Genomic DNA, 19665 nt, shown 5'->3' with positions numbered 1-19665 from the left:
TCTTTCTAGCCCGCCACCATACAAGATGCAACATTTCCTCAATGCACAAACAAGGACAACCTGGTCTCACAGGAATCCGTGAAATAGCCACGGAATCACTCAAATTTCAAATTTCTTCACGACAACGAGATTATGTACATTCACTGAGTGAATATTTAGAAAATAAAACATATATTTCTTGCTAGAAATGTCATCAAAACTCATTTTTATGCAGAAGCTAAGTCAAAATATTGATTTTTTTCACAAAAAATGTGAGAACTGTCCGCCATGTTTTTTGTTCTGACTTCCGGAATCTTGAAAGTCACATGACTTGGACACAAACCCATAGGAACTCTGCATTGTAGCGAAATCCGTGTGTATTTCACGGAAAATTTGAGTGATTCCGTGGCTATTTCACGGATTCCTGTGAGACCAGGTTGAAGAAGGACCACCCATTAATCTCAATGGATATTTTCCTTCCAACAAGTTTTTATTATTAAACTCCAACACAGAGCCATTGTGTATCACTTCAGTTTGTCCCTGTCAGATCCTTCTTGATTGCTTTGTACAAGCTAACAAATGACTCAGTCCACATGTCTCGATGGTATTCAGAAGTGGAATTGAACATCTCGTGTGCGGTGTATACCAAGGTCATCAGGGTGCGTTCAAAATCGTCCTGATGCAGGTGACCAGTGTACTCTGAAAGGTCAGAGATGAGCCTAAATACAGCTGTTAGCTTCCTGGGAATGACGTCCTCACAGATGACTTCCAGCTTCCTTGTCTTGCGGAGGGAAGCCAGCTCTGCATCTTGTACTGAAAACTCTCCACTGTCCTCAAAGTGTACGCCAGCCAGCAGGATCTAGTCGACGGAAAAGAGAAGAAATTACAAGAGTACATTATTGAGGTTGATGTGCTGATTTTAAACGTATTTATTGATGAATTTTTCTCACCTCAAACAATAGATGCACATCGCTAAATGAGTTGTGAAAGGTGGGGTTCAACACACTCGCCACCCCGCGCTTTATTCTGCTTGCAGCTGGGAACAAGGCTGGTGGGTAAAGAGAGACACACTTTAAGAATGTAACATGGTACAAAAGCGGAGACTGTTTCCTTTGCTTCCAGGTTTCATCACGTTTCTGTCTCGTGATTTGGACCCGTGTTGCTTCTTGAATCAGTTAAGGTAGAAATCCCTGTGACAACCAATTTAAACACGCTGAAATGTTCCGGCACACGTGAGACCCAGGTTCATCGTTCTCTCACCAGGACATGCTGCAGTTAATCTATATTTTCAAACTGCGATCTCTGACCCACAGATGACTTCTATCAGCAGGGGATGAGACGTGACCTCAGACTTCAAAGGCAGCAGAAGAAGAAAAGGTGGAGCAGCACACGAATCATACAACAGGCTCCAGATGATTTCAGCATGCAGTGTACAGGCTTAGCACTTCATCATAATTTTAACAGCATGGGAAGAGCAGGATGTTAACATAACAGATCTTGTGAGCTCACAGGCGACAACCTTTCCCCCTACTTGTTTATTCTTGGAGCATGAGGAAGAATATGCACTTGACACACTAATAGAAACTGAGCTCATAACCTATTTCCTCCAACAAATTCTGTAAAAAAAAAAAAAAATGCCTGGACAATCTACAGCTACATGCTAGCAGCTCTTTGAAACTACACATTATGGTTTGAGCTAAATGCTTAGGTTAGCATGCTAACATGCTCTAAATCAGGGGTGGGCAATTAATTTCCCCAAGGGGCCACATAACCAATACCATGAAGGTTGCAGGGGCCGGACCAAAACTCTGAACTAAATTCTGCTTAATATTAATTTAATCGCTTTATAAAATACAGTAAATTATCTGGTTTTGAGCTGCTACTGATAAGAATACATGTTGTGATAAGACTGTTAATGTGGAGTAAATCAAATATATCAGTAAAAAGTAGTATATACTCCAATCACTATATCACTTTTCCATTTATAACTGTAAATGGCCTTTAGCAAGGTTCCTATTGGTGTTTTTGTGTTATATAGCTTGTTTTTTCATGTTTGTAAATTTTCTAGGTGTTTTACCACATTGTGATGCTTTTATTTTGAAAAGGCGCCATCCAGTGTGAAACGGGTGCTTTTATTTTGACAGGATATACCAGATAAAAACGGTAAATAATAACGAGTGCGTTGTAATTCATATAAAGTTGATATAAAGTATGAAAAAGGCTTCACACACAAGACATTTCACACAAAACCACATGAGACTGCAACAAGATAAGTCAGGGGATCTTCAAAGTGATTATTAGAAGATCATCAAAGTCAAAGGGTTTAATCGTCTGGGGACCATGAATGTACGTATTTCATGACAATCCATTCAATATTTTTGAGAAACTACAGTCAAAATCAAAGTTGTGAACCACTGATTGAATAATAATATAGGCGACACGACAGCTAAGCCAAAACATCTAGAACACCTGCCTTGATAGCAGATGGGTCATGGGCAAAACTAAAAAAAATCAAAGAACACATCATATACATTTACCAAAAGATGTTAATTTAAGTAGTTCTTATCACTCAGATGTATGTTCAACTGTGGATTTTTTCTTCTTCCTCTTCCGGACGCAATTTCGTCCCGCTACTAGTCCTACAACTTGAAGAGTTGCAGGACAAATTATATATCAAAACATGCGGTTTAATTGGGATCGGTGTGCTATTACTTTTCTCTACAGAATACGAATTTTTCGCGATGTAAGTCGCGAAAAACTGCCCAAAATTTTGCATTGAAATGAATGGACTTTGAATGGAATTTCACCTAGAGACTCCATTTAAACTTTAAACAATAGACACAAGTCTTGTTTATTGGTGTATTAATCCACATTTCGATAGGTCATATAGTTTTTTATCAATCCCTGTTCAATGACCATGATCATTTTTGGAGAAATTCTGAGATTATAATGGGTGTGTATTGCACGGAATGTTCGTGTCACAGTGTGTGACATCATCGCCAGAGTGTCGAGGGAGAGAATAAATTGTCAAAAAATAAATTTGAAAACTGCGCTCCAGGCCGCAAATTCCACTCTCCAGAGATAATTTATACATAGAAACGTAGGAAAATTTGTCTTCTCACTCACAATCCTCTGCTAAAGCTGTCAGAGTTATAGTTTGGGCGTACGATGCACAGATGCACCACCAACACCACCAACTGCCTCATTGGCTCCCATATTAAAAACGCAGGAAGATTTTGGAAAAAGGGAGATCTAACAATTTTTTTAGATCGCTCTAACAAAGCTATTTTTTCACTTTTCTGAAAAAAACAAACATATGTAGACGGTCAGGAAGAGGAAATTTTCTAGTTGTTACTTATACTTGTTATTTGAAAATTTTTAAAGGGAGAGAAATGTCATGATTGACAACTAATTGCCCTGTGATTGGTTGGGTAGGTGTTTGGGTGGGACCTATGTATCACAGCTCATTTGGCCATCACTGATGTGGAGACTCTACCTCCAAATGGCATCACAAATGCAAGATGGTAGCGCTTATATCTGGGATATTTTGGCTTTATTTTTGTACATTCTATGGGCTGTATCCAATGTCATGGAAGATATTTCTCTCCATAGCTGAAGGGGTTGACCCAACAAATGACTGATATCACCATCCATCAAGAAAGAAAGAAGAGACTGACAAAAGGAAATTAAGACCAGAAAGATATTTTGAGCAGTGGTTTCACTCACTGTCCAGCATCTTCAAAATTCTTTGCTGGCTGTTTTTTTTTATTAATGCATGAAGCTAAGGCAGTTTAAATGTCATATGGGACAGAGGATGGGCTTCAGGTTACAATGTTGGGTAGATAAAAGGAGAGCAGATGGTGGAGCTCATACAGACATGCATGCAGACAGAAAGAAAAGCTACCCTGTGATGCAGGAATTCAGAGCAGTGGTAGAGTGGCTTTGACTGAACAGGATGGTGTTGTTTCATGTCATCTATTTAATGTGCAGCAGTGAAAGAAAAACATTTAAACCTGAATAGTTTTGTCTGGAGTAAAGATGTTATCATCAGCTCTTGGTGAGATAAAGACAGTGGAAGAGAATTTGAGACTTCACTCAAGAAATCCATGAAACATCCAATAAACATCTAGCCTGGCTAACACCAGACTAATCACAAATGAGATTAGTCTGGAAACCAGCCGTTCATTTCTCCGTAGAGGAGGCGTGGTTTACGATCCTCCGGAGCCGTTTATTGGGCGCTTAGAATGTCTATCAAAAGCGTCTGTAGGTAGCTCTTAGCCAATCGTATCAGTTATACCACATGACGTAGTAGAGTGACAGAAATTGATGCTTACATCTATGGTTTACATAGCCAGACTAGCCCATCTCTACTTTGAGGCTAAAATGCTCATTTCTGCTTCTGCAACGTTTTTCTGCGGGGCTAGTAGCGGCGCTAGTAGCGGGGCTAGTTGGTAGATTAGTAGATTAGACTTTTCCCAAATCCTGTCGGAAGCAAGGCTAAAACATCCTTTTTCGTGGTGAAACAGGAGTCTGCTGCAGCCATGTTGGATCCGTAAGAAAACTACAAAACTACAAGTTTCCGTCTGCCGAGTAGTACGCATCATCGTCTTGACGTCCCTCCCCGTTCTGTGATTGGATCCCTAAAACAGGGCTAAGAAACCTCCCTGGTTTCCTGACTGCCTGGAGGTTTGAAATGAAATTCGAGCGTGCAAGGCAGTATGGGTATACCCAGGCTAATAAACATCCATGTCAATACCAAACTGCCAATGACATGATGACATTTTAATAGACTTCTGCAGGATCAAATAATCCACACAAGCCAGTCACAATGTTTAGATAATGATCTCTAAATTTAATCCGGCCAAAAAGGGCTCGGACTATTTATCAGTGTTGCCGTTTTTTTCTTTTTTTCTTTTGAGTCCTCAAAATCTCTGATTGTTTTCAGAGAAAACTAAATTAGTCAGGATGTTATCACACACTAATACTGATACGGCCCGCATTATGTGGATGTAAGTGGTAATCCCAAAAAAATAAAGACTAATGAAGATCATGAGCTCCCTGTGCTTTGATCACATGATGCCCGGCCAACGTCACATGCCCGGCAGCTCCAGCTGGCAGAGAGAGGTAACTGTTTGGAAAACTTGGACATACCCAAAAATCACACATCATTACACTGCACACAGTAGTCATGTGTTTACCAGCTGAACTCAGCTGCCAAATATGTACTCCGGGTGATTCCAGCCTTCCATGATGAAGTGCTTCTTATTGCTGCTTGGGTATTATTCTTGGATGTAGAAGTGTCCAAAGCCAAAACCAAGAAACCACCAGAATTGTTGCACCACAGCCATCAGTGTGTCATAGCCTCTGTTCATGCCTGTAAGTGTGTTTTCACTGAGAGATAGAACCAAGAAGCAAATCACAAAACACCCCATCTCATCAGATGAAAGGAATGCCCTGAGCATATCAGCAGTATGCTTTTCATTTACTTGAGGAATATGAGTTTCCTCTCTCAGATCACTTCTGGAGCCTCCCGTTGTTTTCCTATTAGAAACAGGTGCAGATGTCTGAACCTCGTGGCTAGATAAGAGTCAAAGTCAATGGTGGTTCTACACAGGGGCCTCCAGGGGCCACTGCCCCTGTGAAGAACCCCTTGGCCCCATGCTGTGGCCCCTGTGTCAAATTAATAATAAAATGATCAATTTATAGCGATGAATGACGGAACAATTCTTACCTATTTTTTGTTCAAACAATATCTCATTGTACACTAAAGCAGTAGTTCTCAACCTTTTTGAGTCGTGACCCCCAATTTAACATGCATGTTGTCCGCGACCCCCGCTCACTGAACAGAATCTCACGCACATAGTTCAGATCACCCAAAAAAAGACACAAAATGACCAAAAAAAGGAAACAAAATGACCAAAAAAGACACGAATTGACAAAAAAAAGACACAAAATGACTTATAAAAAGGACACAAAATGACCAAAAAAAGACACAAAATGACCCCCAAAAAAGACGCAAAATGACAAAAAAAAGACACAAAGCGACAAAAAAAGACGCAAAATGACAAAAAAAAGACACAAAATGACAACAAAAAAAAAAAGACTCAAAATGATCAAACCCCCCCCCAAAATGACCAAAAATGTGTTCAAAATGATTTGGCGACCCCCAGAAATCATCTCGCGACCCAAATTGGGGTCCCGACCCCAAGGTTGAGAACAGCTGCACTAAAGGAACCCATAATGTGTACATTGTATAATAGTTTAATTGTGCAATAAAAGCTAAATATAAAGATCATTCTCACTGTACTGCACTTTCAAAAATAAAAAAAAGTAATTGTGCACAAAAATGAGAAATGTAATTGTTGTGCAAAAATAACTGTTAATGTTGGTAAGTCTCATTGCTTCAATCAATGCAGTTCTTCCAAATATGAGACTTTTAGCTAAAATAAATGAATGCTTAAATATCATTTTTAATGTGCCCCTCTGATTAAACACTGGCCCCCACAGTAAAACTGGTCTAGAACCGCTACTGGTCAAAGTGAAATGTGCTGGAACTTGAAAGAGACAGCCTTTAACTTTCACTAAAAGTGAATCATATGGTATTTTATTTTTTATTCATCTATATATAAATATAAAGGTGTAACTGGGATTCTTTTGAAAAAGATAATGGATTCCTCAGGACATATACATTTTAATGTAGTGTGTTTTTAACTGTTGTAACTATTATAACTTTGGGACATTAACATTTGTTTTCCAATAAATATATTAATACATGAAAAGATTGAGTAGTGGTCATGCAGGGAGGAGAAATGTCTGAGATAAAAATACGTTCTCATGTCCAATACAAATAATGAGGTCATTCCCATTACACAACTATGCTTTTACAATAATTTGGTAATTTGTTTTCAGTAAAAACTTGAGTTTGGAAGTGTGGGAAGTGAGTTTGGAAAGAAAATAAATAGATGGATCACTCCTTTTCCGGTTTAATATTACAGTACAGCTAAACCAAGGAACGCCCAGTGTAGAGCCAAGGATAGTTCACATGCTGTTCTGAAATTTTTTTTAAAAAAATTGGATTTTACATTTATTTATTGATTGATTGATTGTCTTTATTTAGAACATGCAAGCAATAAAAAAACAAGTTTATATATTAATAGATGAATAAATAAAAAACAAAGCAAAAAAGCAAAAAAAATTGAAAAAACAGACACTTTATGCAAGCTCGAAAGGGGGTTGAAAAACGAATGAAATTATAATAATAATAATAATAGTACTAATAATAACTGACAAAATGTTATTCGATATCATAAGCTCTCCTGCAGCCCAGACGCACATGCAAAAAAACAATAATAAAAAAGTTAACCCTATACTATTGTTAAATAATAAAAAAAATTGTAGATAATTGCAATAAAACCTTAATAATAAAACCTTTCGGTAACGCTTTATATTAAGGTCCTTGTAATAACCATTAATTAACAAGTAATAAGGCCCTTGTAAGTCCTTACAAGATGCTTATTAACATTATTGTGTGTTTATAAGCTTATATAAGTGTTAATAATGGCATTACAAACACCCATGACCCACCCATTATGTCTTTGCCATGCCTTTATTAATCTTATTTTGTTTGCCTATTGATATTAAAATATACTTTATTGCTCATCTATTATAAGTTAAGTATAAGTTAACTATGCTTTTTGCAACTACCGGATCTAAAGCGAGAACAATGCCTTATTACTTGTTAATTAATGGTTATTAAGGACCTTATTATAAAGCGTTACCAACCTTTCTTCTCTGAACCTTTCCGCTCTACATTAAATCAAGTCTTACCTTTAGACCGACTTCGTGTGACACCTGTTCTGATGCAGCAGTAGAAAAGAGCGATGATGGCCATCCTCCAGGGCAGCATGGTGGTCTGATCACTAGCAGTGTTAGCTTCATGCAGGTTTAGGACGGACAAGATGTCTCAGTCTCTCCTTCCACTGAGTCTCTGCCTGTTAGCTCCCACTCTGTCCTCTTGTTGCATTTCTTCCTCTACAGAGAACGTAATGTCGGCTTGTGCACCTTCTTCATCCCTGCTGTTCACTCTGTTCACTCCCTCAGTCCTCACTAGGGTTTCTCTCCACCTCCCATCCACATTTGATCTCTCTCTCTCTCTCTCTCTCTGTCTCTCTCTCGCTCTCTCTGTCTGTCTGTCTGTCAGTCTGTCTGTCTCTCTCTCTTTCAATTCAATTAAATTCAATTAAATTCAATTCAATTGGTTTTACTGGCATGACGTAACAATGTATATATTGCCAAAGCAAGCATCAGAAAAAAGATAACAAGATAAGGAAAGCAATATTTACATAAATTATTATAATTCTGTTATTCATTTTAAAACAAAAGAAAAACTAATAACAATAAAAGAAAGAAATATTTACAATCATTGAATTACAATCAATATATAATTTATACAATCTAACTGTCCCAGCAAAAAAAGAAGAAAAAATAAAATAAAAAATAAAAACAAAACAAACAACAGCTGTGTGTCACTTGCTGTCCCTCTCTCTTCTCTCTCACTCTTTCTCTCTCTCTCGTTTTATGTTCTGTTGTAGAGAATGAGCTGATTTTTCGACTTTGTTTTGAGTTAAATTATTTTGTTGTTGTTGTTTAAGCTATTCTTTTTTAATTCTTTTTTTCATTTTTGAGAATGCAATGTGATTGTATTTACAAATTGTGTTAAGAAAATAAAGAGGTTTTGAAAATTCTCTCTCTCTCTCTCTCTCTCTCTCTCTCTCTCTCTCTCATAAGCTCATACTCTCTTTTCATGCTTCCAGCTGGTTGTCATCAGGTTCACAGACACTCTTGTTTCATTAAATCCTTCTGCTATCACCGTTTACAGGTTTTTTTTATGACACTTCATTCTCTTTGTTCTTTCAATATTTTCATCTCTAGCTGCCGCATTTATCATTGTGGTTTATGTTTCTTCTTCTTACTATCTTTGTAAAGTTTTTCAGTCATCTTTATGTGACCCTGTTCTAGGTTATAGCTTTTGGCCCAGCCAAAACCTACGTTTTTTTTATGCAACTCATCAGTTCATGAAGTCATGCTCCTCTTAAAGGGATAGCTTTTTCAACTGGGGTTGTATTAGGAACATATACAGACAATAGATGGAGGTTGGAGTTTAATAAAAGCAGAAAGGCGAACTGACATATAAGCAATGTACAGCTGTGTGGACGGGGGCAGCAGCAAAACATATTTAAACCACCCCAAAAAAAAAAGACCGCCTAAAATTAAATCCTTATTAATTTGAATGTATGCTTTATTTATAATATTTTCACAGCTTGCTGTAAAACGGCTCTGTTCACATCGACATGAGCGAATCCGAACTAATCCTCTTAAACACTGAAGTCACACATTAACACAAAGAAACTAACTGCAAGCAGCGGTAGACCAGCAACTTCTGTGTTCTGCAAGGTAAAATGACCGTTTTGTCAGTGGAGTCTGGTGGATTTTAACCCTTTATCAGGCAAAGAACTATATTTGGTAACTTCAGGTAATATTTCGAGAAAAAAGTTGCAAATTTACTAGATTAAAGTGGCAAATCTACCAGAAAAAAAGTTGCAGATTTAAGAGATTTAAAGTAGCAAATCCGCGCGAAAAAAGTTGCAGATTTACAAGAAAAAGGTGGGAAAAAAGCAACTTTTTTTCTCCCAGATTCACCACTTTAAATCTATATATAATATATATAAATATATGTGTAAAAAAAACAAATGAAAATAATATTTGGGAAAAAAGTTTATGAGATTAAAGGGGCATATCTACGAGGAAAAAAATGCAAAGATTTATGAGATTTAAAGTGGTGAATCTGTGAGAAAAAAGTTGCTTTTCCCCACTTTTTTCTCGTAAATCTGTGACTTTTTTCGCGCAAATTTGCCACTTTAAATCTCTTAAATCTGCGACTTTTTTTCTTGTAGATTTGCCACTTTAATCTAGTAAATTTGCAACTTTTTTCTCGAAAGACTACCTGAAGTTACCAAATCTAGTTCTTTGCCTGATAAAAGGTTTACAGAACATAGCTAACAGCTTCAATTCCCCCTGTGTTAACGTAAACAGGGCATAGTAACCTTGTACAGCGGCTGCATTCTCCTGATATCACAACATTACCTGAGATTCATGGAATCACAAGAAAAAAAAAAATCCATCTGGTCATGCTCCAAGTAATGCTTTGTGTCACAGTCACCAGCGGTTTGGGCCAATCAGCTGCTGGCAGCTATGGGTGTGGTTTAGATGTGTGTAAGGACACGAGAGGCAGCAGTGTGTTCATACCAGGCGGCAACCTCCATGTCTGAGCATGGAGGCCAACCAGGAGGTGCCTTAAGCCGCAATCCACCGAAAATTCCAGCAGGGGGCGCTAAGTTTGGCTGCAAAAGAAATCTGCCCATTCATTTCAGTGCAAAATTTTAAAACTTCTGACTTGATTTATTACCTCAGAAACATTTTTCAGGACAACACTATGGTCTCAATCACTAGTAAAAAATCATCTTTAAGACAATTTGATGTCAATAGTTCTAATAATGGTCCATTTAGAAGAAAATAGAAGATAAAGAATCGTATGATTTGGGGCGGGGCTACCTTTGATTGACAGGTCACTAACAAGGCGAGCCGTCATCATGAGAGAAGCAGAGCAATGCGTATCCATGGCAACGTGTCAATAAAGTTATATTTAACTTTATATGGATAGAAAAGAGGACGTTTACCGATTTGGTCTCATAACTTTGACCCTTCACTGTATTTTCACTTAATGACTTAATGACTTAATGACGTTTATTTGAACGTTTTGTTCAGTAAAAATGTCTTGTTCAGTGTTTGGTTGGACTAACAGACACTCCAAGGAGTCTCTGCTCAGTTTTCTGAGGTAAGAAAGATACATTTTGTTTTTGTTTTTTTGCTAGCCAAAACTAACATCCCAGTTAATGCTCCAGTTAATGCTAACATGAATTAGCAGCAGCTTCTCTCAGTCAGGTTGAGGTGTAGAGAGGCTGTAGTCAGTGATCAGATCCCTCTCCTCCTCCACAGTCCAGATATGGTCTGCTCCCCGTATCAGAAACAAGATGGCGACGCAAGATGGCGACGAGTGTAACGATGAACTCGAGGCTTCCAACGGGCCACAAACCAATGGGTGACGTCACGGAGACTACGTCCATTATTTATATACAGTCTATGGTTCATACACTGACTATGTGTAGATATCTCATACAGCCCCCAAAATCTAAACTTTCCCTTTAAATTTGGATGTTATATAGTTCATTTGCAACCAGCAATCCATGTAATCATGTCCACTATACACAGTGATTATTCTGCCTCAGTTGAGCTATCTGTCACTGTCATTTACAGTCGTTCAGCCCTGGAAGAAGCTTACATTTTGTGTCTGTTGAGCACAAACACAATGTGGGAGTACATTTAACTTTGCTTCTATTTGTGTCGAAGATTTGATGGGGTGAGCCAGCATGTTCATTGTTTCCTTGGAGCCATGTTTGTGTACCTATAAGGTCAAAGTTATTTCTGTTTTTACCAGCGTGTTCCCTCAGTGGGTTGCATCGTGTGTGCCCGTGCCAGGATGACCACCGGCAAACAGCACAGTTTGTGTTTTTCAGGAGGACAAATGTGGAAAGTTTACACTACTAAGTGATTATTTCTAATTATACAACGCACGCACCCCGAGCACTGGACAGAAAACATATGCAGAAACCACAAAGAAAGACTTTGTTCACTGCTTGGCACAGTCCACCTTCTCCACAAGCCTTAGGAACAGTTAATAGAAGCGCAACCATATAAAATAACTTTTATTTGTTTTAACACTATTTTAACATCAATTTATTTCATTTGGGCATGCACACTGATGCCAACATGTGAGCATGCTGCAGTTACAGATGCTAGAGGTCATTTCCATACATCTGGACCTCAGGAACGCACATGTGCTTCTGTGGAAGTCAGAACAGGACAAAGCTGCTCAGACTAACATGTAGCAGTCGTGCTGCTGCAGAGGAATGCAGACGCAGACTGTGCTGAAACTGGCAAGAGACCTGTGGCCTCTGTGAAACCTCCAAGAAATACAGCTCAACGACTCGAACAAGCATATTATTCTTTCAATGGCTAAATTCAATGAAAATGTTATTCTAGGCTGCACCCCCAAATAATTTCCTTTCTTTAACCGGTGTACTTAGTGAGTGACTCAGAGATGGATGGAGCTCTGTGTTAGGACTGGGTTTGTATTCTATCTATTATATCAAAAAAGACAATGAATGGTTTCCTTTAACTATTTGATGCACAACATGGGTCTAAAGTGACCCAGCAGAGTTTTTAGGCAAGGCAAGGCAAGTTTATTTGTATAGCACAATTCAACACAAGGTAATTCAAAGTGCTTTACATACACATTTTATGTTCTATATCTTTGCAATAAATTATTTTCATCATTCAGTATTCCAGGTTTTCCTCAATTAGTTTGTTTTTGATCATCATACATCCTAATTTCATGTTTTCCTTTATAATTTTTTTAATAAAATCCCTTTTTGTGTCACTACTCTTCTAATGCACAACATGGGTCAAAAATGACCCATATCCATTTTTTAGCTAAGAAGCTTGCTAAGCTAACTACTTAGCTAACTTCTTGGCGAAGTAGCTTGCTAAGTTAACAACTTAGCTAACTTCTTGGCTAAGTAGCTTGCTAGGCTAACTACTTAGCAAACTTCTTGGCTAAGTATTTAGCTGAGTAGCTTGCTAAGCTAAAAAATTAGCTAACTTCTTGACTAAGTATTTAGCTAAGTAGCTTGCTAAGCTAACTACTTAGCTAACTTCTTGCCAAGTATTTAGCTAAGTAGCGTGCTAAGCTAACTACTTAGCTAACTACTTAGCTAACTTCTTGGCTATGTAGTAAGCTTAGCAAGCTACTTAGCCAAATAGTTAGATATATAATAATACAAAAACGTTTTTCATCATAAAGTATGACAAGCAAAATGGAAATAATGATCTGTTGTTATCAAAAACAAGATATTTACTTGGAATATTCAATCATAAAATAAGTTAATATCAAAAGATAGAGCACAGAAACACACAGCAGCATTAAATAACATGGAAAATGAATGCAGGTCATTTTTGACCCATGTTGTGCATTAGAAGGGGTCTCAATATGTTGTGCATCAAAGGGTTAAGTGATAATGGGTAATGAAATGTGATCACTAACGCTACACTGTAAACAATTGTTTTGTAAATTACCAGTAAAATAATGGCAGCAGGGTTGCCAGCATTCTACTGTTAATTTTGCATTTCCTCTACTGTTATTTACTTTACAGTATGTTATGTTTATGATAAAACCACACACTGAATTACAGTAAAATCCTGTATTTAATTGATTTTTACAGTAGACTAAAACACAGTATAGTGCTGAAGCTAGTTGCAATATTGTTGCAGTATACGATGCAGTCATTTTTTTGTAAATAGAGAATATTACTGTCTGAAAGCCAATTACTACTAATTAAATACTGTCTTCACTGTAACCTCAGTCATTTTAATATCTGAATGAGTTATTTAAGTAAAATACAGCCATTAAAAATGTGTACAAGAAGGGACTTAGAAAATAATAAAATATACAGATTTTTAATGGAAAACAGTATGTTTCTGTCACAATTTGGCTGTTTTCTTACAGCAATCTGTTACAATGTCGATATGTATAACTTGAGCTTAACAACAAGCAGTGCTGGAGAGAATAAAAGTTTAAGACAGGAGAACAGGACATGCCTGTGGACTGACAGCAGCTGTTACACAACCAAAAGGAAAAGCATCACATAGTTGTGACTGTCATATCCTGCTGAATGTCTGCACTCAGTGACTTATCATGAGGAGGATTCACAAGTGTCTCAAATCTTAATTTATGACTCACAATAAGCTATGTGGTGATAAAATGCATTAAAAGTGGACAGCAGTTGGTTGAATGTAACATAAAGTTAGAATAATTTTGTCTCTGATAATTGTGGTTTCATTTTCATTGTGATATGTTTGGAAGAGGTTTATTAATTAAGTCTTAAGAAAATATTTCATGATATAAAATATTTTATATCTATATAACGTTATATATAACTTTATTGACACGTTGCCGTGGATACGCATTGCTCTGCTTCTCTCCTGATGACGGCTCACCTTGTTAGTGACCTGTCAATCAAAGGTAGCCCCGCCCCAAATCATACGATTCTTTATCTTCTATTTTCTTCTAAATGGGGCCATTATTAGAACTATTGACATCAAATTGTCTTGAACAAGATTTTTTTACTAGAGATTGAGACCATAGTGTTGTCCTGAAATTTTTTTCTGAGGTAATAAATCAAGCTATAAGTTTTAAAATTTTGCACTGAAATGAATGGGCAGATTTTTTTTGCAGCCAAACTTAGCGCCCCCTACTGGAATTTTCAGTAGAATGCAGCTTAAGGCACTTCCTGGTTGGCCTCCCTGCTCAGACACGGAGATTGCCGGCTGGATTGTAAAGAAGTCTCAATGTCTTAATGGTCTTAACAGTCAGTTTCAAGTCTTCTTCAACACAGCATGATGCGTATTATATAAATGATGATCCCACTTAGAGTAAATAGACGATAAAGCAGGGTATGCTTTAGATAACTTAAATTTGACACACTTTACTTCCAATACTTCCACTTTGCCACTGTATGTCCATTCTCCACATTATTGAGGGTAATTAATAGTGTACATATAAAACCTGTGATCATCTTATAACATATGATACACTGCTGAAGATTAAACAACCCAAGAATGTGTCAAACAGACAAAATTAAATCCACATTGGCCCTCTGCAACATCAAAATGTTGCTTACACATTAATGCATCAGTAATTAACCAGAATGTAATATTACTACCACTTTTACTTGCTTAAAAATAAAAGAACATAAACACAGTGACTTGCAGTATTTTGAGTAGTTGTTGTATGACTTAAGGAATGGATTTGACCTTTTATCAGGCAAAGAACTATATTTAGTAACTTCAGGTAATATTTAAAGAAAAAAGTTATAAATTTACTAAATTAAAGTGGCAAATCTACACGAAAAAAGTCGCAGATTTACGAGAAAAAAGTGAGGAAAAAGCAACTTTTTTTCTCGCAGATTGACCACTTTAAATCTCATAAATCTGCGCATTTTTTTCTCGTAGATTTGCCACTTTAATCTCGTAAACTTTTTTCGCAAAATATTATTTTCATATGTTTTTTTTTTACTCATTCTGGCAGTATGTAATATCCTCCAATATTCTCTAGGGTTGAAATTTGGAATTTGCAAGTATTTCAATGAGTGTCCTATTAAGGGTTAAAGTGGCGAATCTGGGAGAAAAAAGTTGCTTTTTCCCCCACTTTTTTCTCGTAAATCTGCAACTTTTTTCGCGCAGATTTGCCACTTTAAATCTCGTAAATCCTCGACTTTTTTTCTTGTAGATTTGCCACTTTAATCTAGTAAATTTGCAACTTTTTTCTCAAAATATTACCTGAAGTTACCAAATATAGTTCTTTGCCTGATAAAGGGTTAAATACTTCTTTTACTACTGAGAGGAAATCAGTGAGTGATTCTGGACGCAGCACAGGCCTTTCTCATGACAGGCACTTTAACGTGTCACACACAGGTGTAACTAATAATGTTAATTATGGCTGCATTCCTTTTGTTTTGCCAGTGTCAGGGCCTTGGTATTGAGCCTGCTGGCTTGCTTACATGGCTTAGTGTACTTAAATGGAACAGAAACATATTAAATGTTACTTGTAACACCTGGTGTTCCTGCTATAACAGGTTAAATGTCAGGTGTCAAAGAGAATGTATAAAATTAAACATTAAAAACAGTATATCACAAGGTTTGAGTTTTCAAAGGGACATTCCAACAATTTCACACATGAAGTTCAGGTAACTCATCTTGAGGAGTCTTATACAGTCTGTCAAAACAGTTTTTTGACCTTTGACCTTATGGTCAGAAAATGACCCTGGTCATGTCATAATAGTTTTGGCTAGAGATTAACATTCACAAAAGATAGCAACAAACTATTTATGGAGTTTACAATATGTTATCAACAGGCGGCAATCTCCATGTCTGAGCATGGAGGCCAACCAGGAAGTGCCTTAAGCTGCAATCCACCGAAAATTCCAGCAGGGGGCGCTAAGTTTGGCTGCAAAAAAAATCTGCCCATTCATTTCAGAGCAAAATTTGAAAACTTCTCATTTGATTTATTACCTCAGAAATTTTTTTCAGGACAACACTATGGTCTCAATCGCTAGTAAAAAATCATCTTCAAGACAATTTGATGTCAATAGTTGTAATAATGGCCCCATTTAGAAGAAAATAGAAGATAAAGAATTGTATGATTTGGGGGCGGGGCTACCTTTGATTGACAGGTCACTGACAAGGCGAGCCGTCATCAGGAGAGAAGCAGAGCAATGCGTATCCATGGCAAAGTGTCAATGAAGTTATATCGTTATATAGATTAAAAAAGGACGTTTACCGATTTGGTCTCATAACTTTGACCCTTTCACTGTATTTTCACTTAATGACAGTTTATTTGAACGTTTTGTTCAGTAAAAATGTCTTGTTCAGTGTTTGGTTGGACTAACAGACACTCCAAGGAGTCGCTGCTCAGTTTACTGAGGTAAGAAAGATACATTTTGTTTTTGTTTTTTTTCTAGCCAAAACTAACATCCCAGTTAATGCTCCAGTTAATGCTAACATGAATTAGCAGCAGCTTCTCTCAGTCAGGTTGAGGTGTAGAGAGGCTGTAGTCAGTGATCAGATCCCTCTCCTCCTCCACAGTCCAGATATGGTCTGCTTCCTGTATCAGAAACAAGATGGCGACACAAGATGGCGACGAGTGTAACGATGAACTCGAGGCTTCCAACGGGCCACAAACCAATGGGTGATGTCACGGTGACTACGTCCATTATTTATATACAGTCTATGGTTATCAAGCAGGACGGTCTTATGAAAGACAATTGCATTATGGGAAATGTAGGATCCAGGGTTTTTGGAACAACTCCCATGTTAGGGGCTGCATTTTGTTAAATTTATCACATTTAAAAAAAAAAAATCTGTTTTCCATAAGGAAACATCAATGAAGGCAGATTAGTCAGACTATGTGTGAACTGCCTAAATTCTGTAATAGCTATACTTGTCCACTAGATGGTAGTATTCATCTGCATTTACTTTAATCTACAATGACCTGCCTCACAGTGATGGACAAACCAAATTAAAGTTTAAAAAATTGAATTTCATCTACTTTACAAGCCCTGGTATGATACATTAGAGAATGTGTTGCAGATGCATCATCATTTTGTCATACATTTGATTTTGGGGTCTAATATTCCACTTAACTCAAGAAAAACTTTGAGAACTTTGAGTTTCTTTCTAAACATACAAACTTGGAAAAGCTGTTGTATAAGTTTTACATCAGCACTTCAGCGTTTCCTCTGCCAGAGTTTAGAAAGACTGTATACAGCATCCACACACCCTGGGCTGTTGCCACTTCACAGCCTGGTTCTGCAGACATCCCAGATTTTTCACAGACCATCTGTCATCACCATGCAGTTGCATTGTATACTGCTGTCTTCAGGCCAGAGCCAGTTTATGATCCGTTCAGCCACCCTCCTGCTCTCAAAATGATACTAACTTCTCATCATTTTTGACTTGTGGGACACGGTCCCCGACCAGATCCTTAGCTGGCACAGTAATGTGTCACAGAGTCAGACTGTCAAAGCCATTGTCCATCTGTTCCTCATAGACACAGAACATAAGAGCAAAGCCATGACTGTAATTAGCTGCATGGAGAAGTTCAAATTCCCCACAGACTGCAGTCGGAACGTGACTTTCTGGGACAGTCTGCATCCAAATTGCAACCAAAAATAGTATTGTGGGAACAGAACAGACTTTGGATTCTGGACTGAAAGTCCACAGTTTCCGTACTTTGACAAATGACCTGTGTTTTTTGAATTTTGGGTTTAAGTTGAAGCAAATATCCAGCCCTATCAGGACGTCCAAACAAAAACTGCATTGTTTTGGAGCGATGAGAATAAGTCCATGTGCTCCGATGGTATTCCTTCCCTCTTGGCTTTTAAAGACACACAAAGGCCGTCTGAGCAATAAAGAAAAAAATAGGTTAAAAAGCTCTTTGTGTGGAAATAAATCACAGATGGTGGAAACACACCAAAGTATTCTTATCCTCAAAGCAACAGTTGTTTTCTTCATTCTGTGCACACCGAGGACTAACAAAATTTAAAAAAAACCTTCTAAAAAACCTTCGATGCATTTCATGCGTTTCATGTGTTTATGATCGTTGCATGATATTTGGCGTAAAAAAAATTAAATAAATGAATGTATTTAAATCAAATTAAAAATAATTTAAATAAAAATAAATAAAACAATACAATTAAAATGAAATACAAAACCCTGAAGCATAAACCTGAACCAGGTTTAGGATAATATTTAATTAAATTTTTTTTTGTGATGACATGCCAGTGGCCCTCAGAAGAACATTTAACAGCTTTTAATATTTTAGCTATAAATAAAATGACGTTGCTGCCGGAAATCATTTAAATCAGTAATTGAATAACTCAATTTTTTTTACCACTGTGTCTCTAACTGAGTGCAGGGAGCTAAAGTGTTATGTTTCCTCTGCATGCACTGGGAAATAATATTTTTGGGTTATCCTGTATTGGGTGTACTGCATCTTTTATGCTTTTATGATTAGTGAATATGATAGTGAGGTAAAGAAATATTAACTTGCTAAGCAGTTCATTTATGATATTATGGTGTGTTTTACATTAATAATCAATTTTTCAAACTTTTTACAATAATAATAATAATTATTATAAACACAAACACACATTGCAAGTGGTCTTTCTATTAAAGCAAGAGTTTTATTTTACATTTTTTAAGTTTGAGTATATGCCCCTCTGTATTTCTCTGCACGACCCTGCCTGATTTGCAGGCCCCCCTTGCATTTGCATCCTGTTTAAATTACCTAATAAAACTACATGTTTTTTATTTTACATTTTTATTTAGAAAATTGCAACTATTTCTGTTTTCCTTTTTGAACCCTAGAGTTTTATTTCAGTTTGACACCGAATTATGGCAAACAAACTAAAAATTGCAATTATAAATTAGTTCTATCCTGCATGAGGCACACATGGTAAAATAAATTTAACTTAAACTGAATGACCTCCACTCGCAGTACACTCAAAAAAATGATTCAAGCCCGTCTTAGATGTGACACATTAATGTATTGTTTGTCTAATGAAAATATATCAGTTAAAATCAAATCAAAAGTAGTTTAAGACGTGTAACCTAAAATGTATTAATTTACTCCCCTGTCCTTCCCTTCAACCCAAAAAGAATGACTTTCAGTTTTCCAATTCTATGTTTTTAGGTTGAACGAACAAAATTTCTTTATTTTAGCTCTCCTCGACATAAATGAGTTGAGGTAACTCAATTTAAATACAATACATACATGTTTTTAATTTGAGTTTGACCAAATGTAAAAAAAAGTGAGCTACATTAACTCAAATACATCGATGCACTTGTTTTGAGTTTGGGCTACAAATATTTGTTGGATGGAAATTCTGCCCACAATTGAATTGAGTTCATCCAATGAGTTATTTTTTTTTTGTGTAATACGTCCTGGATGTC

At 36.9% G+C, this 19665-nt stretch overlaps 1 protein-coding gene across 1 annotated transcript; it reads right to left on the bottom strand.

Annotated features, from left to right (window-relative positions):
- Positions 1-101: 101 nt before the first annotated feature.
- LOC131973582 (protein FAM180A-like) lies at positions 102-8026 on the bottom strand. The gene is made up of 3 exons (XM_059335611.1): positions 7807-8026; positions 930-1027; positions 102-838 (listed from the first exon to the last, which is right to left on the bottom strand). Exons 1-3 carry the CDS (start codon positions 7883-7885, stop codon positions 509-511), a joined length of 507 nt encoding a protein of 168 aa, XP_059191594.1. The 5' UTR covers positions 7886-8026; the 3' UTR covers positions 102-508.
- Between the last annotated feature and the right edge of the window lie 11639 nt (positions 8027-19665).

The sequence above is a fragment of the Centropristis striata genome, chromosome 6 (assembly GCF_030273125.1).
Source record: "Centropristis striata isolate RG_2023a ecotype Rhode Island chromosome 6, C.striata_1.0, whole genome shotgun sequence".
Classification (NCBI taxonomy): Eukaryota; Metazoa; Chordata; class Actinopteri; order Perciformes; family Serranidae; genus Centropristis; species Centropristis striata.
Note: the sequence above shows the minus strand (reverse complement) of the source record. Positions and strands in the feature narration are given on the sequence as shown.